The 27,230-nt window shown below is 37.5% G+C and overlaps 1 protein-coding gene across 1 annotated transcript in view; it reads right to left on the bottom strand.

Annotated features, from left to right (window-relative positions):
• Positions 1–27,230, bottom strand: part of LOC117788638 — a 101,588-nt gene that overhangs the window by 10,398 nt on the left and 63,960 nt on the right. The window contains 7 exon segments of the mRNA XM_034627472.1: positions 740–1,035; positions 1,096–1,320; positions 3,450–3,963; positions 3,966–4,025; positions 4,027–4,351; positions 4,394–5,182; positions 5,303–5,452. Of these exon segments, the coding sequence (XP_034483363.1) occupies positions 740–1,035; positions 1,096–1,320; positions 3,450–3,963; positions 3,966–4,025; positions 4,027–4,351; positions 4,394–5,182; positions 5,303–5,436 (2,343 nt within the window). The 5' untranslated portion in view covers positions 5,437–5,452.

Here is a 27,230-nt window from a genome sequence, read left to right as displayed (position 1 = left end):
TTCTATTTGTATAATGTGATTATTGGCAAAGAATTTGTTTTTTGGTTCATTTACGATATTCAATTTACGAAATTCGACTTGGTATTTGTATCACATGACTAATTAATTATTCAATTTCTGTATTTTCTTTGCCTTGTTTTTTTGATGGTATAATGATTCTCTTACGGTATTAATTTGACGATATTCGTACTTCGCGGTAGCTTTATACAATATTTATCATAAGCCTTTCATGACATGCATCTTCTAATAAAGACAAATTGTTTGATGAGTTTTCTACGATATTCGTCATACGATCTTGCCATAAGTGGCTCAATTTCATATGCAAATTTTAAAACACTATTTTAAATTTACGATATTCATTTTACGATATTTGTTTTTACAATATTTTATATATATATATATTATATTTATATTTTTTTGTCTTTTATGATATGCATCTTCTGATTTAGTTTTTACATGTTACGATATTCATTTTACGATATTCGTATTGTTAGTTAAATGAATATGCAACTTTTTATAGAATATGTATTTACGAAATTTCTTTAACGAGCTGCTTTCTATGATGTACGATGTACTATATCATGAAAATTAATGATATTAACGATATCTGTTTGGCTTAAATAAGACATTCAGCTTTAAATATAAGATTTGATAAACTTATTGTAAGTCTCCCTTGGAGAAGATTTAATAAAGAAAGGCAATGTAAAAAAAAAAATAAAGAAATTTACGATATAAGTACCTGTGGAAAGCCAGGTCGTACCGGATACGCCTGCGGCTGTTGCGGTGGCTGGCACTGTGCCAATGCGGCAAGTGCAGCACGTGCCGCAGTCTTCTGCAGCGTGCTGGCTGCAGTTGAGTTGCAGCTCATAGGTGGCGCTACTGCTGCTGTTGCTGCTGCAGCTGGTGTTGCTGCTGTTGCTGCTGCTGCTGTGCCAACTGTTGGTGGTTCGATTTCGTCCGGTGTAAGACCAATGCCAGGACTGCTGCTGTTGCTGTTGGCAGCGACACCAATGCGTCGTGGAGAGCCCTCGTACTCTGATGGAAGAGCAACATTGAGATGGGAATGGTTGTGCTCCCGATCACCAGATGACTCACCTATGATGCCATGTCGCGACTCCACGGCCAGCGTGTAGTTGCGTTCCAGCTGCCAGGCGTCCAGTTTATGCTCCCGATAGACGCCTCCATCTTCCAGCAGGCGACGCGTGTGCGGCTCCAGCATGACATGGGCACTCCGCTGCAGCTGCGACTTGTCCATAATTTGTTGCTTGTTGCCGCTGCTGTTGCACTTGCTCTCCTCCGGCTCGGTTGTAACACGCAGATCTGGGCGACGGAAATAAATAGTAGAAAATGTATATCAGCAAACAAACTATCCAGTTATGGTAATGTTCACAATTAGATCAAGCATATGGAAACTTAGGTTCTTGTCCTACAAGAAATTGAAATATCCATTAAGCGATCATGTAGGTCAATCATTTAGGTTATAGACTGTAAAAGCGCTACGAAACTATGAATTTGTATTGACTTTAGTGCAAGACTTGTATTAAGTGCATGTGATAAAAATTTGTAGTCTTATAGGGAAAGAAAACATGCAAAAATTTGCTATAAGTTGTTATTATCTTAATAGCAAAAGCCTTGCTTAGATCCTGATTTAAGCAAAACTATCAGATTCGAACAGCTTTTTAAAGACTACTTAATATATAAATACATTCAAAAAAAAAAAATCAAGTATTCCGTACTTAAATCTAGTACGATCGATGTTAGAATTGCAACTATCCCTAAAACTCTTGATTTAAGTAAAAAATTCTCATATCAAGTATTTTTTATTTAATCCCAAAATACTTGATACTAGACTTTTTTTTAAGAACTTTTGGGATAAGTTTAAGAATATTTTTTACTTATTCCAAGCGCGTTTCAGACCATATTTTTTTTTTTAAATACTTATTTTGAGAACGTGCATACTCAAAATATGTATAAAAATAAAGTTGAGTATAATTTTATAAAATGTATTATTTATAGTTAAAACAAAAATAGCTTTTTTTATTTCCAAACTAATTTTGTATTTGCAATAAATTTAGAAAATAATTATGTCAAATATATTGTTTAATTTAACTACTTTGTTTTTTTTTTTATTGTTCTTTTTTGCTTGTTTTTTTTTTGTTAATATTTTTTATACTATGTTTGTATCTCTGTTTTTTTTTCTGAGTGTATGTGTTGACTCCTAAGATACATTAATCGCTCGACAGCTTCACAGATTGAAATCTAACTAAATAATAATCCCCACTTAAGCGAAACAATCATATACAGTGTAGACGGATTTCAAGAATATGGCCATGTTACTATACGTGATAGCTTTTAGCCAGCTGCCTGTCTTACCTGGCCAATGCCAATTAATTGCAATCAATTAAATGCACGCCTTCCCCTCAGATCTTTACGCATTGTACAACACTTGGCACTGGTCTGGCTTTTTGGCCAGACTCATCAGTAGTTGTTGTTGTGTTGTTGTTACTGATGTTGTTGGCTATTGTGGCCTGCTTAATGCGCATTTATATTTGCAGTGCACTTCATTACGCATGATTTGCAATTCAATTACCCGGCCCATGGTCATGGCCATACACAATACAGTCAAACAGTTCAACCCAATCGACATGTCGTTAGTGCTCTTACCACCTTAACGTACAACAACACCCATCCCCTCTTGGCAGTTGGTTTGGTGTTGTAGCCACTTAGCCAGGCAACCAGGCAGCCAGGCAACCAAATCTGAAAACTCTTGATACACAACAAATTGCAACAGACATTGGCAACCACAGAAATGCTGAGCTACTTTTGTCGAGCATTCCCCAAAGTGAGACACGAATAGTTGAAGGTCCTTTTGCAACGTCAACTTCTTGATTTCTAAGTATGTGCAATTTTTTGTTCTGTCCAAGGCTTTGTCAAGCTGAAAATTCTCAGCATTTATCCCTAGCATTCCTTACATCTCTTAGTCGACGGTCTTTATGTATAACTTTCAGAACTCTGCCTTCTCTTTTCTTGGTATATCCTTAAAATACCTACACTAAAGAGACTAGTCTGTTATCTCACCTTGATTGACCGTTTGCTAGTATCCAAAGCTCTCTTATCCTCATTCGCTTCCTTTCTTACTTGCCTTCTCCCCTCTACTTACCAGATCTCTCTAAGGATTTCCTCTTTGCCATTTTTCCTTACGAGCTTAACTCATTGCCTTTAATTGCTTGCGGGTTCTAACATATACATAACTCTCTTTCGGCTCCTTTTTTATCTTGATCATCTTTCCTAGCATACACAAATTTGTAATCCCTCCTCTGTCTTTGTTACTTCCTTTTGCTGTCTACTTATCAGAGCTTTCTAATGATCATCCCCTTCCTTTAAAAGTTTCACATCTCTTCTTCTGTTTCTTCGTTTTCCAAGCACTTTCTTTCGTCCTCTCTACTTACGCTGCCAACTTTCGCTTGCATCCGTGACTCCATATCCTCCCATTGTTGCCTCATTGGCGTTGCCATTGACCAGTCGATGATCTCGATCCTCGCCATGTCGCTTGCGCTGCTGTTGTTGTTGTTGATGTTGTTGTTGCTGCTGCTGCTGCTGCTGTTGTTGTTGTTGTTGTTGTTTCTGCTGCTGCAGGTGGCTTAGGTGGTTATCGCGTGTGGCATGCACAACATCCTGCAACTGAAGTTGCTGCTGCTCCAACAGTAATTGCTCGCGTTCCCTTTCTCGCTCACGCTCACGCTCTCGCTCTCTCTCCCGCTCCCGTTCACGTTCGCGTTCTCGCTCCCTCTCTCTTTCACGCTCCTCACGCAGTCGCTGCTTGCGCTGCTCACGTGGCTCCCAATCGGCTGCATGTTGATCCAATGATGTCTTGCTGCCATATAGATAATGACTGGCAAGTGGAGTAAGTCCCTCAGCACAGGGATTGCCATTGGGCTGCTGGTGATGTTGCTGTTGTGCAGCAGCTGTTGCTGTTGTTGCTGCTGCCGCTGCTGCCACTGCTGTTGCTGGTGTTGTTGCTGTTGTGGGAAAACTGCGATTGACAGGACTACGACCCAGACGCAGGACATGCGCTGGCTGATGATGCGTCGCCTGACGTTGCGCTATGCTGTACAGCTGTGGTGCAAGTTGCTCGCGTTGCTGATGATACGCTCGTCTCGCCGAGGCATGCATATGTTGCTGCTCCTGCAGCTGCAGCTGTTGCAATTGCTGCTGTTGCTGTTGCTGTTGCTGTTGCTCTTCGGCATATTCTGTAGGCGAATGAAGCAATGTGCTGGCACGTGGCGTTGCCGATTCCCAATAGTTCTCCTTGATGAATGGATTCTGACTGGGATTCTGAGTGGAGGCATTGCTGTTGCCATTGAGCAGCGCATGATGTTGCTGCTGCTGCTGCTGCTGTTGCTGCTGCTGTCGGCTTGTTGATATGGCGCTGTTGCGTTTACGTGGCATATCCGTATAGCTCTGTCCACGCTTGCTGTCCGTATCCGTGTGATAATAGAAGGATGCCGGATAAGCTGTCGCTGGCACTGCCTCCTCCTGTTGATGTTGCTGCTGTTGCTGTTGCAGCTGTTGCTGTTGCAGCTGTTGCTGCTGCAGATCGTCGCTCTCGGCCAGCACAATGGCTTCAATGTCGTTATCGATATCCGCGGCCAGTGCACGATGACTGTGCGGTGGTGTTGGCGGTGTTGGTGGTGTCAGCGGTGCGCACAGAAACGGATTCGTCGAGATGCGTGGCGTGACCGAAGACAACGATTCCGAGGAGTGCGATGATGCTGAATGCGGTGGCGGTGATTGTGTTATAATATTAACACTTTTATAATAGCTGGGCGTGGTTGAGCTGATGGGCGTGGCAATCGGTGAGCTGCCCACAATTGGCTCAGCAACTGCTGCTGTTGCTGCTTTTGTTGCTATGTTGCTGCTGTTTAGATTCACATCGGCAATGGCTTCATGTTGTCGGTTGTTGTTGCTGCTGCTGCTGTGCGTGGACTGCTGTTGTTGCTGCTGCTGCTGCTGGTGCGACTGTTGCTGCTGTTTGGGTCTGCACTTTGGAAATAACAGATTGATTTGATCGTTGAGCGGTAAGTTAGGCGGTTGCTGTTGTTGCTGATAGCTATTGTTGCTGTTGTCACAGTCGTGTTCTAAACCGTTGAGCGCGTAATAATTGCGTTGCTGAGCAGCAGCTGCTGCTGCTGCGGCTGATGGTGCTGTTGCTGTTGTTGTTGCTGTAGCTGTTGCTGTTGCTGTGGATGTTTGTAGGCGTTGATAGCCGCTGCTGGCTGTGCTGTGATGCTGTGACAACTGTTGCTGATGTGGCAAATGCTGTTGATGCTGCTGCTGTTGCTGCTGCTGCTGCTGCTGTTGCTGATGATGATGATGATGAATATTGCTACTAGTTGTTTGTCCAGCAGCCAATGTTGTCAATGTTGTGCTGACCATTATTGTTGCCAATAAACTGCAAAGAGACAAACGAAACAACAACAATATGAGTTCGGTTAGGCTTTCTTTTTTTTTTTTTCTTTTTACTTTTAAGTTCGGGATAGTGTGGGAAAGAGGGAGGTGGGAGAAAAGGCTCGTCTACCGTTTGTTTACACGCTTCACGTCCTGCTGGCAGTTGTTTTAATAAATGCAGGCACAATGTCAACCTTTGTCATGTCCAAGCGGCAACAGGGCGTGACAGTAACGAGCTCTGTCGCGACCGACCGACCGACCGACCTCCCCAGTCCCCCCCAATTCCCATTTTCCTCTTGACGCCTCCCTTGTCAGTTGCTTGCTCAGCGCACAAACAATATTGGCTGTGCGGAGACACAACAAATGGCTGGCAATCTTCTCCTTGTCTCGACTCGACCCAACAAATTTAATTGCTCGCATTGCGTGACAAACCGTCAATCGATTGTCCACAAAATAAACCCAAATGCTAAATAAAACACAGGCAATTAATGTCATTTCGCATTTGGAGTTTTCTCCTTTTTATAGCGGTCGTAATTTGCATTTGTCGCTGTGGATCGCATGTGGAACGGCAGTGACAAGTGCCGATTGGTTATACAAGTATTTTTATTTTGTTTAATACTTGTAAAATATGATTTAACAGTGTGGACTTCAAGTGGAATGTAAGTGGATCGCATGTTGTTATTGATATGATCGCCCACAAAATAATATCAATTGCTAAATATACTTTTCTTTGACAGCAGTCATAATACGCGTTTGTGGAACTCAAGTGGAACGCAAGTGACCAGAGTCTAGTGATGACTCAAGTATTTTTGTTGTATTAAATTCTTGCAAATAGTGATTTTGCAGTGTAGATTTCAAGTGGAATGTAAGTGTATCGCATTTTGTTACCAACTGATTTCGTAATGTCAAGTATAACAAATTTCATGTGGAATATAGTTTTGAATGCCGTATGGATTACATGTGGATGACAGCAAGTGTCTTAAGAAAGGCATATTTAATGTGGAATGCATGTGGATGGTATGTGGACTACAAAGCAACTAATGCTAAGTGACTAATAAGGCCTAAAAAATAAAAGCTCTAGCTAATTGCTTTATATTTATTATTGTAGACTCCATGTGGATGCTGTGTGGGATATAAATCTCCAGTCGTCATCAAAATCAGCAAAATAGCATTCACTTAAAGGCCATTTAAAGACTTTCAAGCTTAAGGCATATGTTTAACTAACACATACGCATCCGCAGGCTTCACTGCCTTTCCTCTCTCTCTCCCTGTCCCCCTCTCCCTCTCTCTCTCTCTTTCACTTGCCTTCGCTCCCCATTTACTGCCTGGTTCTCCATTTCCCGTGTCCCTGGCGTTATGCTAATGCATGCGGCGTGTAGTGTTTGTGCCTGGGGCTTAAAATATTTTCCCAACAATCAAACTAAAAATTTCGAAAAGGATTAACAAAAAAAAAAAAAAATAAAACGAGGTGGAAGAGAAGCAGAACAAGGGGGTGGTGAGAGGAGAAGAAGAAGGACAAGGCAAAAGTGAAATACCCGCAAGGCAACAAACGGGGCTAACTGGGTGGGATATGTGAGCCGGCTGCGACTAAGCCATATTCGTTGTTGTTAAGCTAGTTGTTGTTGTTTGCGCTGTTGTTGTTGTTGTTGTTGTGTTTGTGCGTCTCGCAACGCTTTGTGCACTCATATGGAAAATATGTTTTCGTTTCTGGAATGCCACACACAACAGCAGCAAGGCAACATAGCAGCGGGACCAAAACTTGCAGAGCGCAAGGAGACAAGAAGAGGAGGCAATGAGCGTGATGGAAGGGGTGGTGTTGTAGGAGGGGAGGCGTACAATGCAGAGTGTTCGTGTGCGACGCACGCTTCGTTTGGCATTTGAATAGGTTTGTAGCGCATGCCAAAGAGATGGCTAGGAAGAGGAGGGCAAAGCAATGGAGGACATGAGGGGCAGGTAAGATGGGGTAGCCCGAAAATCTACACAACAGCTAACAAGGTATAACATATCAAGGACAGGACAGGACAGGCAACACACACACACACACAAACAATCGGAATGGTAGGCAACATTTTGTTAACGGTTTCCATACGGCTAACTGGGCAAACATTTTCATTGCTTGACATTTATGTGAGTGTGCGTACAAGTGTGTGTGTGTCTGTGCTATGATACAACCCTTTTGCCTTACTTTCATCCTTCCCCTATCGCCTATACCCTACACTCCATACAATGCAGCTGTAAGCCATCTATCTGCCACTCCATTCATCTTCACATCTTCAACTCAGCTCCTCTCGCTTCTTCCTCTACCTTCCTATACTCCCCTCGCTCGCTCGCTCTCTCTCGCTCGCTCTCTCTCTCTCTCTCTCTCTCTCTCTCTCTCTCTCTCTCTCTCTTTTGAGTGTTCTCCATTCGCTTCGCATCTACATCAATCTGTCGCTTCAAATCCGTCCTCGTTGTTGTCTCTCATCGCTCAACTCAGCTGCCTGTTGCCATTTTGCCAGCATGTTTTTCCCTGTCACTCTGTCTCCAGCATATCCCCTCTCTCTCCTCTGGTCCTCTCGTCCTTTATTGTTGCGTGTTGCCAAAATTTTGTTTTTCCTTTTTCGTTTTTTTTCTTTTGGCATCTAGTTGTTGCTTAGTCCAGTTTAAGCCGCCTCTGACAGCCTGTGCAAGGATTGTTGCCCCATCTCCTAAGTGTTGCAAGAATCTCGACTGGATCAGCCGAGTTTAGGCATTTAATTTATGATCTTGTCGGCTTGAGAATCTTGTTTATTCCTCCCGAATTGAAAGTGCTTTAGCTAGTGATGTAAAATACATCGATGAATTAATGATTGCCTTAGAAATTTTAAACTATTTAGCTTAATTCAAATTATTTTTTAATTTAATTCAAATCAATTTAAAAGAGTTAATGTTATACACATTACCTAAATAACAATACACACTAAAAACGAATCAAAGATTTCAAATAACAATTAATCTATATGTATAAATTTCTTTATAATAAATAAAATCCATCACTGTCTAATAAAACCATAAATTTAAAGACACTATTTCCTATTTATTGTATCATTTTGAAAGCAGCCTTGATATTTACTGGTATACCCAGTAAATTAAAAAACATTACAGCGTCTTATAGAAATAATTGTATGATCGACAAAATGCTAAGAAACCCTTTAACAATTTTTAAACTGATTATTTCATGAAATTAACGACACATTCACCTACTCGTATTCATATTCATATTCACACTTCCACACTCATCTACACCCATTGAAGCACTTATAGACAGGGATTCACAGTTTCTAGCTCCATTGGACTGTCAGCTGCATAATTAAGTTATAATTTCAGCACGAGACTCTGTTGCTCATGTGGCAACTGCCAGCAATGTTGCAACATGAGGTGGGCGTTGAGGGGGCGTGTCCTTGGAGTTTTATTAACTTAATGCCTGTTTAAACGACGCATCGCGCGGCTCTTTAAATATTTAAAATTCATTTCACTTAAGACCACTTAAATGCACAAATGCGAAACCAACTGCAGTGGACACATAACGAACTGCAAGTACACTTATGAAATGAAGTATATTAGTTGGTTGCTTAGCTTGGCAGCACAAATTTTTTTTTTAATTTTCCATACTTACAAAAATTAATATAATTTTTGATCAATCGAAACAAATGTCAAAAATGTTAAATTATCAGAACCCCAAAGGCAAACATTTGCATTAAAATCTAGACAAAACCTAACTGAAATTTTTAGCTATTTTTCAATAAAAAGCAAAATGATATACCCACATACAGAAAATAGTATCTTTAGAAAAATGTCCCGGACAGTATCGCTACAAGCGTTTTAATCTTTATGCCCTGAGCCCAATGAAAATGGGCAAAATAGGGTATAATGTGTTTGGCAGAATGTATGTAACAGGCAGAAGGAGGCGTGGCAGACCCCCTTAAGTATATATATTCTTGATCAGGATCAACAGCCGAGTCGATTGAGCCATGTTCGTCTGTCTGTCCGTCTGTCTGTCCGTCTGTTTGAAAGCGTCGATCTCAGAGACCAAAAGAGCTTTAGACTTCAAGCTTGTTATGAAGGTTCCTGAATACCATACGCAGATCAGGTTTGTTTTTTTATTTTTGGATCGGACCACTATAGAGCAGTCATAGGAACGATATGAAGTCTTAGTATGAAAAAGTTTTTTGTTTGTTGAAATATCAGAACCAAACTGATAGAGTATGCATCTGGACTGGTATTTTACATCCTGACCAGATTTGGCTCAGATCGGATAAATATATCATATTGCTTCCATAGAGACGCTCAGTCGAAAATTAAGTTTTAGTATGAAAAAGTTTTTTGAGATATCTTAACCAAACTGACAGAATATACATTTGGGCTGGTATTATGCATCCTGACCAGATTTGGTTCAAGTCGGTTGAATATATCATATAGCTGCCTTAGGAACAATCGGTTGAAAATATCTTTTAGTGCAGAGTACCTGAACACAGGGTATCATACTGTCGAGCGTGCTCGACTGTAGCCGCCGGAGCCCCCTTGATGGTTCTGGAAAAGGAATTTTTTTGGGCTATGGTTTCTGTCTCGGTACTAAAAATGAATCGGTTAGTTTCTGTTAACGGTTCCAGTACCGGTTCCGGTATTATTCCCTGATATTGATACATAGTTGGTCAATAAGTTACGCTTATTTATCATCAGGTGATAGGAGTGTAAAGTGAAACACATCTTAATTAGTAGATTTAATGAAATATCTCCATAAATTGAACACACATGCAAGTAAATGGTAGTCAGTGCATATATTTGGTTTATTTAATGGGTTACCAAGAGGATGACACAGTCGTTATGGCCACTGCAGTGCGACAGTAACTCTCGACTGAGTTGATGGCCAGGGCAATGAATCAAAATCAATTGCAACAGCCGTTAGAAGCATGCACCTGACCCCAAAAAGGGTGGCAGCAACCGACGGCATCCTGCAGTGCTGTGGTGCATTGCGTGGCATGCAACGTGGGGCAAGTGGCATCGTGCTGCTGGCGTCATTACGGTCACATTGTGGCAGGACGGACAATGATGGCAGAATGGCGAGGCAGACGCAATTACGGCTGCCTATGATGACATTAATTATGCAAAAACAAAAGAAACAGCTGCGAGTGGAATAGAGAAATTTACACGACTAGCAGATACCCTTTAGACACATACAGTATCTTAACTGACGTGGCTTCTTACGAGTATATGGCTGATATATCAAAAATATCTACTATAAAATCTTTAGTCTTTATAAAATGCCGCATTTAGTTTAATAGGTAGCTAAAAGTTAGAAAAATAATTGTATTTAAACTGAAAATTTATGGTTTACAAGATTTCCTAACAACTTTTGTAACTATTTTATTTATCTTAAATATTTTAGGTATAGCTTATAAATCGATAAATATTTTGAATAAATTGTTATTACTTATTGGGTTGTAGGGGATTTTAAATGCGTGCAAAGCAGACAGATTGAGTCCGTATGTACGTGTATATGCAGTGAGTGTGTGCGTGCGAGTGAGATAGATTGTTCTCAGACTGTTTGGTCAAAACGCACGCGATATGTTCGCATTTGACTCCCAGGTGGCGCCACTGTGTGAGTGTGTGTGGGTGTAGGGGTCTCCACTTCCTGTCGATTGCATGCAGGACTCAAGTCAACTCAACTCTCGCTTTGAAAATGAAACATGCAATTTATTTTAACCTAAATTTTTTGTCTAGCAATTACTGAAAATGCAACAACGTACATGCGAGTATACTGTTCCAATAATAGCCATATTTCCCCAACCCACTACACACACACACACATTCACATATTTATACAAATAAACCTCCTGTATAATAATAATATATGGTTGGTTTAGTATAGTGTCATATAGGCATTATTAACTGTAGTCATATAAGTGCATCGAGTCATAATGTATCTATTTATGACCATTCGCTCTCTCTCTCTCTCTCTCTCTTTCAGCATCTCTGTCTGCCTGTCTGAGCCCACTTAATGAGTTTAAAATGTAATAACAATATGGTGTTCTCATAATTAAACAATGCAGTGTGTGGCAAATTTTAACCGCTTTATGCGATTTGATTCAGATTTCTGTTTTTATGTTAGAGATGACAGCGATACAAGCAAAACACGACACGATTAAATAATGTTTTGATGAATGTAGATCTTCATTCAGGGATCGATTTACAATCTAGTGTTATAATCCTCGACTGGACTGAATTTGAATTCTAGCCGTTATTTTGCTCATTCTTAGCCCAGCTGTTGCCGATGTTTAGTCCATCTCTAATCTTTAGAAAAACTCTTGCCCATAGTTAGTAAATTCTTAGTCCATATTTCGTACATCACCATCTTTGGCCCATCTTGAGTCCATGTGTTTCTCATCTCTGACACATCTCTAGTTCGACTCTTTATTATCTAAAACTTTTCTGATGTGTTTTGCTTTAACCATCTCTAGCCCAGGTTTATCCCATATCAAGTTTAAGTCTTTATCATCTTTATTTCAAATGTTCTCTATCTCTAGTTTGTCTCTGTTCCATTTATAAACAATCGATTTTGCATATCTGGCTCATCTTTCAACTATCTCTATTTACAGTCCCATCTAACATATTGCCCATCTCTAGCAAATCTCTAGCATACCTTTAGCTTATCTCTAGTTTCTAGCTTCTGCGCTACTTTAATTTTTAATCTTCTTATTTGATTCTTTTATTCATTTCAAGTTTATCTATTGTAATTTAAAGCGATTCTAGTATAATGTCATGTTTATTCTTGCAAGAACGTGTCACGACCTGCACATATGGTAAATCTAGTCCATCTCTGTGATTAAGCGAGGTTTTATTAATATTTTAAGCGGTTGCTTTTTAATTATCAGCTGCGGAAACTTTGTAAGTGCTTTTGGCCACGTGTTAGGATTAATTTACATGACGCTGTCGATGGCCATGGGTGTGGAGGGGGATTCTAAACTGAGGGGGTAGTAGTAGGGGGGAGGGGAGTGGAAAAGTGCGGTAAGCTGCTCTATAAGAATCGCCCGTTAAGCGGATTTGAGTGCAACGCGTGAGAATGCTGCAATTTGGGTTAAAAACCATTTTGTCTAAGACAACGACAACAACAACAACAAGAGAGGTAACTTAAAAGAGAAGGAGGATGAAGTAAAAGGAGAGGGATGGCTAAGAATAAGCAGAGACCAATGTGAAACGAGTATAATGCAAAAGTGAAAGTGACTAAGATGTTGGTTTCTGTGGCAGTTGTTGTAGCTGTTGTTGTTGCTGTTGTTGTTGCTGTTGTTGTTGTGGTTGCTGACGTGCACGAAACGTTGACAAAAACGACAACAGCAGTAACGGTAACTGCTAACTGTAATGAAAATGGCAACATGCAACAAATTGCTAAACAGCAACAACAAATAAAAGAAGAAGAAGACAAAGAAACACAAGCTATAGACGAAGAAAATGAAGAATATACATAATGATGATGTTGAAACTAACAAAAGTCCGAAATGAAAAAAGAAGAAAGTGTGTTTGAAATAGAAAGTGAGAGTATGAGAAAATCTCAAAGGAACATACAAAATGAGCTTAATATTCCATACACATACACTGAAAAAAATATGTTCTAAAATCAAGATGTTGGTTTTAAAACTAAGAACATATAATTCTTATATTAAGAAAACACATCTTGGTTTTAAGAACACTTTAAATAAAACCAAGTTCATTATTTTAAGAATAAATGTTATTAAAAAAAAGAAACATTAAAATTTTTTAAATTTATAATATTTTTTTTTTTTTAATTTTGATTTCAATTAATTTTATTCTGTCTTTGTAATTTTGTAAATGGTCTTTTAACTTCTTACGAGTGGGATACGAACCGGCGCCTTCTGATTTCACAACTGAAGCGGGACTACTATTTATTTCATAAGAAAAAGTACATTTTTATACTTTCATAAAATTTAATTTAGTATTAGTAATATGGTCTTAAAATGTTCTTAATTTAAGAACAAAATATTTAAGATGAATGTTGTTAATTTTAAAAGTTGGTCATTTTTTCAGTGTACATACATAACAGTGTACAACATAATCTGTAAACATCATTTCAAGTTTCGATCACCTTTGTGAGCTTTCTTGCATGATCGATAAAGTGAAGCTTTCAGCTTACTCAACTTTTTTTTTGAATTTGAAAAGCTTCAAAATTAAAGTACGATATTTCCATGTCTTCTGAAAGTTCATAGATATTAATATAATTGTTTAAAAGGTTTAATAAATTGCTATTAGTTGCAAATTAGCAGAACACTTATTGAACTTTATTTTCTCCTCTATATTTGAAATTTTTGTTTCTTAAATTATGGAGATATTTTCTGAAATTCTATACGGTATTTCTTAGTCCGAGGGCATTACACCCTTAATATTGAAGGTCTAAAGACTTCTGAACAACATCGTTTTTGTGATACTTATTATTGTTAGAATTCGAACTAGATGAAGAAATTGTCTTAGATGTAAAAATAAAAAACTGTGTGTGCAGTCTACTATTTTGGGTATTAATTAAATAATAGATGATCCTTGTGCACATATTTGCATGAAAAGATTGGAAAATGTCGCAAACTTAATATTCTTATTTTAGCTTTAAATGTATTTTCATTTGTAACGTAGTTTATTCAATCTCTCTATCCTCACACGGTTCTCTTATTCTCTCTCTTCTAATTATTTAGTCTCTCTTTAAATTAAAGGATATGCAACAAGTATTGAAAAACTAAAAAGAAGATTAATTGGGTTGTAAAAATTAGGATTTACTTTGAGAAAGATTTACAGCCATGAGGTAAATTGTAAATGCTGCAAGAAACTGTTGAAAACAGACAAACTAGACACACCCACAGACACACATACATACACACACACACACGGAAACTGATGAAAGGCGTTGAGTAGCTAACTGTTTAATCAACCCACTGACGAACTGATTTCACTGTCTGTGTGCATGAATAACGATTGGTCAGGTAAATGTGTGTTTGTGTGTGTATTTGTTTTGGGTGTGTGTGGTGAAGGGGTGGGGGGAATGTATTGCCGGTCGACTCTTCCAGGAATCCATTAATAAAATCAGTCTCAGCATAGTACATAAATAACAAGCGCAAACGACCGAAGACTTTCATCAAAGGATTATCCCCTAAAAAGACACAGAAAATGATGAAGACGAAGCAGAGGATAAAGATAAAGTAAGAAAGGATGTGTAGGAAGAAAAAGCTGCAACTTAACTTTAATCGATTCAAAAATAAATGTTTACGGCGCCATGTGAAATTACCCAATGCTTACACCCACACACATACACACACACACACACTAACACACCCACACACATAATTGCGCACAATTACTCAAAATCTGTAAGCGGCTTTAGCTGCTGCCTTATCCCTCCCCCAACAATATTTTCCCCTCTAGATTCGTATGAAATAAAGGCTTAGGCTCAATCGTGCAAAGGCAAGGGTATATAATTTAAGATAGAGAGAGAGAGAGAGAGAGAGAAAGAATGACTCGTAAAAGGAGATTGAGTAAGAAAGAAAGAAAGAATTTGAAACGTCGCCTTTTCTCTGAATCGTTTCGCTTTGCGTGTTTCTTGGGTTTTTTTCATTGCCAGTTTAGTTTCAATTGCTCGTAAAATCAAGTGGATTCTCGCTGCTTTCTCAGGTATCCCTATTATACCCTGGAAAGTGGAAAGTGGGACAAAGTAGCTGTAAATCGAGTTAACTATTCGTATTCTGAATAAGAATTTCTTATTGATGTGTTTTTTATCCGTCTGTCGAACTTGGACTTATTACAAATATAGAAGATCAGTTTGAAAATCAATTCCCCATTATATTTATCCAATCGGTGACTTTAAATGCCTCTAAATCAGGGGTGCCACAGATAGCGAAACTAACCGATAATCTCTCAAAACTCCATACATTTTTGGGAGATTTTCCCCTAAATATCTCATTAAAATTATAATATACAAATTATGTTTGATTTAAATAATTTAAGTACATGTAATTAACTGAATAAATATTTTCAATTTTTACAATTGTATTTTTTCTAACATCGCACGAAAACTAATATTAAAATTTTCAAATATAGTTTTTTTATTTTCTGTTTTATTATGAAAAAAAAAAGTTAAAATTAATGAAAATACCTTATTTATAAATATGTATTTTCCATTTTTCACTCACTTCCAAGATTTTAGCCTTATAATGTTGTTGATTTTTTTTTAAAGTCATAAGTCTTATTTGTAATCCCTGTATGCCATATAATCCATTATTCCAACTTGCTACACATTTATTTTCTGCGAAAGCTGTAATCATTATTTGGCAAATGTCTCCCACTCTCTGCCTTTCTCTCTCTCTCCCTTTCTTTTCCTTGTTTCTCACTGTCCTGTCTGCATTATTTTGAGCTGTCTCCTAAGTCACAGTGCGTGTGTGCTGGGCGATAAAGTGTTATAGCTATCACCTACACACATACACACACACACGCATGCACATGCAGATTGGGGTAGCCCTGGCCCTCCCTTCGCCCTGGTCTAAGTTCTGAGAACATGTGCGTGCTAAGCGGGCTTCATGGCGCAACTTTTCATTGGCTTAATGCATATTTAAAATTGGCGAATACATTCAGCATTTTCATAATGCCTTCCATTTCGTTTGCTTCTTTCATTTCATATCATTTCTTTTTTTTTTTTTTTTGCCCGATGAGCTTGAAGCATTTAAGTTGATAGCGCTCAAACTTTTAGCACAACCAGCTAAGTGTACATGGAGGTAAAGTAGAAGAGGGGAAGTAGTTGTACAAGAAGAAGTAGGAGAGGGTGGGGCGGGGAGGGGGAGTGGTGTTGCTGTCAGTCCATTATCAGTGGGGTTGCAGCTGTAGCACAGCTAAAGCGCATGCAATCCATAAAGTTTACTCATCCCACCTCCTACCAACTAACTGACATTCAGTTTATATGCATAGTGCATACACTGATAAAAAAAAATGTTCTAAAATCAAGACATTGGTCTCAAAACTAAGAATTTTGCTCAAAAAAATGCGTCGAGAACATAAAATTCTTCAACTTAGAAAACACATCTTGGTTCTAAGCACATTTTAACTAATAATTATAAGACCAAGTTCTTATTTTAAGAAAAAATGTTCTTAAAATTAAAATCAAAAAATTAAAAATTATTTTTAAATTAAAATTTTTTTTTTTTAATTTTGATTTTGATTCATATACATTTTATTCCGTCTAGGTAATATTATAAAAATTATTTTAAACTTCTTACGAGTTGGATTTGAACCAGCGCCTACTGCTTCACAACTGAAGCGATTTCTCGGAACCTTTATTTGTTTCATTAGAAATAATACATAGTTACTATATATTTTCTTAATAAATTAAGATTTTTATTCTTGTATTAAGAACTTTGATTTTTTTGATGAATATTCTTAGTATTAGTAATATGGTCTTGAAATGTTCTTATTTTAAGAACAAAATATTTAAGATGAATGTTTTTGATTTAAGAAGTTTGTCTTTTTTTTCAGTGTAGTACACTTGTGTAGCACAGTGTACTATATATTGGCATGGATATAGGGAGGGAAGAGCAAAAGCTTTATGCATAGCTATGGCTAGCGAAGCGGAGCACTAGACTAATGTGTTTTGGAGTTTCCTCTTTTCAACCTCCTCAAATTGCCACCCCCTTAAAATACTTGCATGTGTGTGTGTGTGTGTGTGCGTGTGTGCGTGTGTAGCCAGTGTGCCCATACTTTATGCCAGTTTTAATTCGGTTTCATTGCTGTCGTTCAATCATTGGAATGCTATTCCAGTCACGTTTCGGCGCGTTTGTTGTATGTTTTAGGCCAATTGTTGTCTGCCAAATGCTCTTTCTCTCATTCATTCTCTCTCTCTCTCTCTCTCTCTCTCTCTCTTTCACACTTATTTTGTCTATCTCTCTGCTTTGTTGTTCAAATCAACTGCGATTTTAGCTAAAAGTTTACAGCCCAGAAGACACGCCTCCCAAAAAAAAACCCATTCTCCAATTCTATAAATGACGCCTTGCAGTTCCGTTTGTTTGTTTTATTGTTGTTGTTGCTCTGCTCTACTTTTCTCGCCCATTTGGAGCAGTAAAATCGTTTTGAATTAACATTTTGTTTCATTGCAAATGGTTAGAAAAGTTTGGAATATTCTCGTAACGCTCAACCACCGAACAACCCAAGCACATAACCACCTGAAATATCCACACAGAGTTGTATTGATTGCCAAAATTACCGTCAGGCACTTTGAAGCACATTAATTATGTGTTTTCATTTTTTTTTTTCAGTCAGCACATATGTATTTTTAATGCGGTTTGTGTTGAGCGAAAATACAAAAGTGTCTAATCAGAAACATCATATCATTACGAAATGATATGTGTTGATTGCGTAAGTGTTCAGAAAATTGTTAAAAATGAAATAAGTATAGTAAACAGGGACTCCAAACCAGGGCTGGGAATACTGATTAAATTTTATAATCAGCCATTGCTAACTAATCAATAAATAAATTTTTAAATACTGGAGTTTTTCCAGCGAAAAAGAATTATTTTATTAACTTGGTTGAGTATTCCAGTCTACAGTAAATTACTTTGAAAATTGCTTCAAAACTGTCTCAACTACTTTTTGGATCAATTGTACTTTAAGTCGAAGTTTTCCAGTTGACATTTTAAATGCTTGAAAATTCAAGTTAACAGTAAATTATTACTGGCACTGGTTTATGTTCCAGCACCAGCAAATATTTATTTATTTATTTCCCTCCCAGTACTTTTTTTCAAAGCATTAAAAATGTACTTGAAATTAATATTTATTTTTAATTTTTAACATAAAAATTGAAACTAATAGTTATTTTTCAACTTTTTTATAAAAATCAGCAACTAGTTTTTATTTCATAATTTTTACTTTAAAAATTATAGCTGTCACGGTCCCTGATAGTAAGAATAATCATTTTTTTGTTTAAACTAAAAAAAAAAAACAGAAATTGTTGGCATTTTTAGAGTACTAAAAAGTTCTACAAATACTTGGTAGAATTTTAAATCATTGAAAATAAGATAAATTTGAGAAAACATTAAAAATTTGAATACAATGTAATTTTTAAAAAATTAAACTAATAATGATTCCGTTCGCTGATTTCAAATTTATAATAAAACAATTTAATTTTAGTTTTAACTGTATATAGAATAAAGTAGCTTTTCAGTTAATAAAGCTTTAAATAAAATTTTCATATTGTGAGAATCGCATAGAGAGGCGCTACCTTTGACTTTGTGACCTAGTTTATAGTTCATCCATCTGCTAACGGCGCTAAGCAACTAGCATAGTTGATGGTTTTAAATGTGAGGGAGGGAGACAAGGGGAACAACAGGATTTGTTGGAGCCATCAGTCTAGCCAATTAACCAAAGTGAAAGCTGGTGGAGAAGCAACAAGAGCGCAACATGAGAAGAGCTCTGAGAACATGAAACTATAACTCAAAGTTAATGAAATGTTGCAAGAGGCGACGTCCTGAATTGGTATAAATTGCAGGCAGCAGCAGCAGCAACAACCGCTCAAGTGGTAAGCCACTAAAAAATATAACCGCCAACGAGTTGAAAGACAGAGAGAGAGAGAGCAGCCAGAAAGCCACTTTATTCTATTTCCGTTTCCGGCTGTTGTCGCCAGGCGTTGACTTAGCTGACTTACTCATAGTTGTTGTTGTTGTTGGTGCTGCTGCTGCTGTTGTCAAGCTGCCGAGTATGTAATGTGTTTCCGCTTGCCACAAAATGTGGCAAGGCGTAGGCGTCAGCGTGCGTGCCAAAGCAATGCAAAGCGACAATGAAGCCAAGTAAGTAAAATAAACTGCACGAAATGGAAACAAACGAAGGAAACAAAGGCAGGAAACAAAGACCAAATAGACGGAGACAGACACACACGCTGAAATTGTAAGTGTGAGTGTGAGAGGGACAAACATAAAGGCGTAATGCTAAAAGCCAAGCAGCAAAATGACACTCGAAATGTCAACGTCACCGCCAACGGGGCGTATACACAACAAGTAAAGCTTCAGCAGCTCCAAAACTTCAACTCGAATTCAGAGGCCGCAATCGCCACAAACTTACAAACTCAATTCCACTGCCAGCGCACGCATTTTTATACCCTGTACATATAATGTTGATTGATTAGGGTATACAAATAGTGTAAATATTTTTTTTGATGAAATGTATAATAATGATATGTATAATAAACCAAAAAAATAAAGATAGTTTTATTGTTCTGATTGTGATAATCATCATAATAAAGTACCAACAAATAATGGTTTCTATTTTTCATTTTGAGAAATGCATATCTTAGTTATATACATATTTACATATTCTCAACACTTCGTATAGATAGAACTAGTATAATTCTATGACAATAATTTATAAATATATCATCAAGTATTGGTAATTTTATTTTTATATTCAGTAGAAGGTAGATAGATTAAAAGATATAAACTAAGATAGTCAGGTCGAGTTTTGTCAGCTTTTTTATATTCTAAATTGATAAATATCGTGACTAGCACATTAAATAATAGGTTTATACCTGTATTGCTGGGAAATATAATAAGCAAATAAATAAATGAGAAATAAATGATCAAAAAAAAAAAAATTTATAAAGGTGTTGTCCTGAAATTAAGTTTTAAATTTATCTTAATATTTCATCCAATTATTCCGCTAATTTCATGACGATTTAAGAATAGTCAAACCAGTTATATAGTAAAGAGTATTAGCTATAGTCCATTTCGAACTCAAATACAAAGAATCTTTTCGTCGAGCACGCACCATTGAAGAAATATCTCTTGCTATTTCTATGAAGGCAATCGAGGAGAATACAGACGAGAAGGGGGAGTCGTGGGAGTGGAAGAGTAGAAGGAAAGGCGGTGCCAAGATATATTGGCATTGTTACACGCGCTGCATAAGTAAAGAAGCACGAGCAGAAGAAGAAGAAGAAGAAAAAGCAGAAGAAGAAGCAGAAGAAGTAGAAGAAGGAGAACAAGAGGGCAAAAGCAAGGACTTGAACTCAGCTTGAGGATGCCAACAGGCAGAAGTAACTCTGGCTGGCCAACAGGATACCATAAGATTTATGCAACGAGCAGCGGCAACAACTGCGGCAAGTGTGGCAACAACTGCACTCTTGGCTATCTCCAGCGCGTCGACAAATTCAGCAACAAACTGCGCATCGCCAATTGGCCAGGCCAATCGAAGTGCTGCCAGTTGCCATGAAATATAACACGACAAATGAGATGAAAATTGCCGCAAGTGTTCAAGTCTTCAAGTGTTCAAGTGTTCTAGCGCTCAAGTGTTGCCAATATCGCAACAAGTGCGTAAGCCAATAATGCTTGCAATTTCAACATTTCAGAGTTATTTATTGATTTATATCAAACTCTATATTTAGTAGAGTGGGTCCATTCTTTTTCGCGACGATGCGGTTATGAAATTCGTAATCTACGATGAATTCTAAGAAGAATTGCCGAAGAAACCATGGGTCTAAAATCAATATCGAGCATCCTCTTTTTTCGAGGAAGGTTTTCATGTGTTTTGTATAGCGAAACAGTCTGTTAGGTAAAACTTACCCCAAAAAAAAAACCCAGATATATGCCGATTTACGATGAATTTAGAAATAAGAATTAAATGGCGGTCCTAACTATTTTTTTTTAAATTGAATTTTAAACATAAGCACTTTTGTCAAGTGTCAATAGAAATGCTCATTTTGCATTAATTTAAAAACTCAATTGAAGAGAGACCGCCAACTTATTCTTATTTCTAAATTCATTATAAATCGCCCTATATTAGGGTTTTTTATTTTATTTGTTTAAGAAGTTAGTATCACCTAACAGACAATTACCAATGAATGAAATATGTATAACTTCTCCGTAAAAAGTGGAAGCTCGTTATTGATTTTAGACCCATGGTCTCTTGGGCAATTCTTCTTAGAATTCATCGTAGATTACGTATTTCATAACCGTTTTATGCATTTTTTTACTTCATACAAATTGACCCACTCTAATATATAGTATAGTACTATTTTTCAATTAGATCCCCCTGTTTTACAATCAAGCTAGCCTTTATTTTAAGAAAGAAGTGTGATTCGGGCTCGAGAGATATAAATTTTAAAGGTTTGGTTCATAATACGGTTTGGGGAACTCAATGTCTGTAACTTTGACATTGATTTTAAATAAAACCATAAATTTTAATTGATATAAGATCTAAGAATTTATCTTTGCGTGAGTTTTCGTTTCAAATTCAGTTGTGGACTTAGCACTTATTCATTCGACTTATATCACTAAAAAATTTTCCTAATGGTTTTTTTTGCTTTGTTTGCTTATTAAAATTTGTACATATATTGCCTGTAGATTAAGCAATTGCAAGATTTTTTTAACGTAAAAGATTTGTAAAGATTGTAATGTTGTTAATTTGGTTTGCCTGTTTTTATGAACATCCTTTTTTTTAAGTTTTCAACTTGCCTTAGATTAATCAGAAAAATCAGTTCACTGCTCATCTCCAGCTCTATATATTCTTCTAATTGTATTTTCTGTTTATTAAATTGTCTATGTTAAGCTAATTTAAAAATATTTAAAAACTTGTGTTTGAAAAAAAAGAATATTTGATATGTTTTGACTCAAACATTTGAGGCATAATGCTCGTATTCTTTTTAGTACAATGTGAGGCTGTAAAACATTTTAAGCAGGTTGCAAGAAAGAATCTAATGAATATGAGGCTGCATATTGGTTGATGACTTTCTTTATCTCACACTCTCTCTCTCTTTATATATTTATTGGTCTCTTGAATGATAGACAATGCCTGTTAAATTATTGTACAACATGCTGCTAACTGCTAAAACGAATCATTGCATACTTTATGAGCTGGGATTATGGCCATTAAGGCACAGACACTCACACACACACACCCATGTACACACATATGTAGATATGTGTGCATGTATGTGTTATATGCCCGTCAGCAGCAACAGTTGGTGCTGACTTCAGCTTGGTTTTCGCTCCCTTTCAATTTCTTGCTCTCTATCTCTCTCTCCCTCCATCTCTCTCTCCGTATTTGTGCTTACGTTTGTAGCATACTTTCTGGGTTGGGGGCGTTTGGAGACAAGCGGCAGACCACAAAACATTTAGCGTTAAGTCAGCGACAACAACATCCACAACAACAACCACAATTTCTACAACAACAACACCCACAACAACCATAAAAGTAAAGCTCAATTAAAGCTATTCGAGTAGCTAGTCACCTTAATGGACTCTGTTAGTTGCTCTTGGGGACGCTACTGTGCCATACAGTGACGTCCCATATTGTATGTCGAGTCGATGAGTCATAGACAAAGCTTCATCCAGTCAGAGTGTAATTAAGCATTGCTTTTATTTTGCTTTAGCAAATTGGTAAAAGTTTTATTTTTAGACGGCAATGAGACATATGCGATAAGTGAGGGTGTCTAAGCTAACAAGGATATAAGGGGCTCTAAGCCACCCCCAAAAGTGAAGAAGAGTACAAGACAACAATCTTAATCTGAACCGGGCTGAAGGTGGCAGTTCAATGAACGAGACAAAGATGCAGCCTACTTACAAAAGTGTTTATCTCCTGGCAGGGAAGCTAGAGGTGGAGGGAGGGGTTCTAATGTGTGTCTGACAGCACTGTCATCCTCCCATTGTTTCCTCTTACTCTTGTGGCCCGTTGATTGCGCTCAACAACAAATCGATTTCCATTGATTGATTATGCGTCAGGGTCTTTGGCCCCACGGCAAAGAGGGGAGATGAGAGCGCAGAGGAGAGGTAGATGGAAATTCGGGTAAAGGTCCTAGGCACGTCCGTAGCTGACTTTTTACTCATTGCTGCCAAAATAATGTTAGACAAATGCGAGTCGCACAAACGTGGCCCTTGAAAGGTCAAATATTGTGGTAAACAATGTAGAATGCGTGACGCCAATAAATCAATATCAACAACAACAATTGACAAAATTGACAAAATGACACAATAACAAAATGTGATAATGACAAAAGCTGATAAAATGACAATGCTGACAAAGAGGGCAATTGCAAATTATTGAGTCAATCCAAAAAAAAAAAAATAATAATATGCACAAAATTTTGTGTGCAAATATTTCAACAAATACATTTCCCGTTCATTAAGTAAATAAACACCAATATAAGAAAGACGATAGAGATAGGTAGAAAAAACAGGAAACACAACGATACATGGAATTAAATGAAAGGAAAGAGTGAGATAATAAGGAGACAGTGGATACTATTGTATTTTTCTCATGGTTTCCCTAACATTTAATACCAGTTAAAGTTGTCTGCTTTTTAGATCAAAATCTATTTTTAATTTTGGGTTATTAGAATATTCGATATATAAAACTATCTATAGTATTTTAACATTAAATGTGTACAATATTTATAAAAAGTTAAAATAATAATCCCTTGATCTATTGTCAAATCTACGATTGCTAGCTTACAATTAATTTAAGCAACGAACTTTTTTAGTAATATTTATTTTCTGTTTTCATAGCATCAGTAACTATTTTTAGTGTCTTCCCACACTAAAAGCTGACATTCCAATCATTTAAAAAAAGTGTTGGAAATTTGTAGAAAACAAAAGATGAGAAGGCGGAAGAAAAAAATGATAAACTTTTGCAACGAAGTCAAATGACACGTAGCAACAAATAAAATCCATGGAAATTTATGTGACTGAAATATAAAAATTGGCTTTTCAGTCTGCCTTTCTCTACATATGTAGTATAATTTTTCTACATGGTATTTTTGTTGGTATTTTTATTTGACACTCGACTGCAGTATGCATTGAAATTCCCCAAGCGACTCAGCCTAAGAGAAAGTCAGGGAAAGAGAGCCAGATGAGACAGATTGAGAGAGTGAGAGAGACAGAGAGAGAGAGAGAGTGTGAAAATGGGGAGAATACGTTTGAGAACGAAAGGGGAGATAGCAAGCGAAATTTCGTGTGCATTGTGCATGCTTAATTGAGTTGTCCTGTTCCCAGGTCTCCAAGCAAATGCCACGCCTCACTAATGGGCGTAGGTACAGACAGGACATGTGTAATGTATGGCTGTGCGTCTGTGAGTGTGTGTGTGTGCCATGTGTCAAACAGTTTATAGAAACGCCCAACTTGAAGCCACCCATTTCTCCCTCCCCTACACTCTGTTCAATACCGGCTTCCCCTTCATTCCACTTCCACATTCACATCCACATCCATTTCCCTCAATCGTTCTCGTCCTGTAAATCGCTCGCGTCGCTTCAGTTGATTTTCATGTCACTGACAAAACACATTTTGTTTTTGCCCTCTGTGTACATTGGTAAATACCGCATAGTGCATAGACCTGCGAGGGGGCGTTTTAGGGGTTGGGGATTGTTGTTGGGCGGTTTCGAGGGTAGCGAAGGGTTGAAAAAACATACAGGAAAAATCAAAATAAATGCACTTTTTGACTGAGCGGGTCGAACATATAAATTGCTTTCCAAAAGCATCAAAAGCTCAAACTGAAGATGACATCTATCTACAGTATCAAGGGGAAGGGAGGGTGTAAGCGCAGCTAACCGTTAGAAGAGGGTGACAACTCTCATATGTATAGGAGAGACAACGTTCAATGGTTGTCAACACGGATAAAGTCGCATAACTACCATTCATACATTCAAGTATTCATTGAGCTTAAGCCGTGTCGATCGAGCTCCATATCCCTATAATGGATAGCTTAAGTTTCGAGAGTTTTGCAACCAATTGTAGCACGTTCTAAATGCAGAGCTACATACTTTTCCGTAGGCACAAATTTGCAAGTAACTTTAGTTGAGAATTGTAGACCTTGCTCTTTAAAGGTCTATTGAGTTTTTTTGATAATAGCTCGTAGATCTTAAAGATTACGAGAGCTATACACTGAAAAAACAGACCAGCTTCTAAAATCAAGAACATGCATTTTAAATTTTTTGTTCTTAAAATTAGAACATTTTAAGACCATATTACTAATACTAAGTATATTAATCTAAAAAATCAAAGTTCTTAATACATGAATAAAAATTTTAAATTGTTGAGAAGGTATAAATATATTATAAAATTACCAAGACAGAAAAAAGTGTATATAAATCAAAATTAAAAATACAAAAAATTTTAAATTTTAAAATAAATTTTAATTTTTTGATTTTAATTATAAGAAAATTTATTTTTTAAAATTAGAACTTGGATTTATTTAAAATGTTCTTAAAACCAAGATGTGTTTTCTAAATTTAAGAACTTCATGTTGCCATCTTGTTATTGCATATGAACAACTTTATCCCTACAGTTGCTGATTTACCAAAGGGGACTTTCGCAATCTTAGCAACTAACCAAATATGATTCGCATTTTGAAAGCCAAAAAAACATTTTGTGGCCTTCATTGTGTCACCACAAACTCAACCTTAGCAGGTGAATTAACCTAAAAACAACTCGCACAAGTGGAAAACTAAGTCTGTAGTTTATATTAATTTTACAAATGAATTCTTTGCTTTCATTTCGATTCCCATGCGTTGCCAGGACTATCATCATCATCATCATCATCATTATTGTTAGGGGCAGGACAAAGCTTACCAGGGCCAAGCCACAAATATGATTCTGTCACTGATAATGATACCAACAATGAACCAAGGCAACCAGGTGGTAGAGACTAAAGGATGGGCGACATTCAGTTGCAAAAGTTTAAACTACTTTGATTTTAATTTCCCAAATTGCATTCGGCGTCATTATTTATACCATTCACTTGCTGCTTTTAGCTGAAATTGGCTGCCCGATAACGATGACGATGACGATGAGGATAGCGATGTGGATGTGGATGTCGATGTCGATAAAGATGGCGACAGGTGCAACACCGCGAAGATGAAAACTCGTTTATTAACACGAATTGAGTTGCTTCGCACTCCCATATAAACTACTTACTACAGCTTCGAGTGGAACCCTCCAGCTTCAACTTCAGCTGCAGCTGCTGCTTCTTTCTCTTCCCTTTTTTCCACCTTTTGCCGTAGCGTACTCTAATCGATTTTTGATGAGATTTTTGTATTCAATTTTGGTTTTGATAGGCAATGAACGCATCAACTTTGTTTGGGGGGAATTATCTTCTTTTCTCCTTTCTCTTTCTCTCTCTCTCTCTCTCTCTCACTCCATCTCTTTTTCTCACTCTCTGTCTGTCTCTTTCTTTTACTGCTGCAAACGTGGAAATAGCTGGCGATAATGGCGCCAACAAAACGACGCCATTGACATAATTTTGCAAGGCTTTTGTTTGGCGCATTGCGGGGTGAGGTCAGGAAGGTGGTGGTAGTGGTGGTGTTGGGGGTGGGGGTGTGGAGAGGTTCTATAACAGTCTCCCTACTCTCCCCCATGTCGCCTATAGCACATCCGATAAAGTAAACTGTTTTCATTTCACTGGCATTTTTGTTTGGCTTTCATTTCCTTGAGCAAGTTGATTCACGTACTCAATGTTCTCTCTCTCATAGTTAGACCTGCGGCTTTGTAGCAGTTAGCCTTTGTGTGTGTGCGAGTCTGCCAGAGTTGATTGCATTGTCATAGCTAGCAGCTATATAGTTTTAAGCATTTTACTCAAGCTCAGAGAGCTGAGAATTTCTGGCGTTTCCTTATATGACTGTCGAGTTCGTGAGAAACTTTTGTTTTGGATGTCAAAAGCGTCTATTAGGAGATTAGCCGGTTGAGGATAGACATGAAACTGATGGACAATCTTAAGATGCACCTAAAACTGATACTTATACATTTAAAGCAATA

The sequence above is a fragment of the Drosophila innubila genome, chromosome X (genome assembly GCF_004354385.1).
Source record: "Drosophila innubila isolate TH190305 chromosome X, UK_Dinn_1.0, whole genome shotgun sequence".
NCBI lineage: Eukaryota > Metazoa > Arthropoda > Insecta > Diptera > Drosophilidae > Drosophila > Drosophila innubila.
Note: the sequence above shows the minus strand (reverse complement) of the source record. Positions and strands in the feature narration are given on the sequence as shown.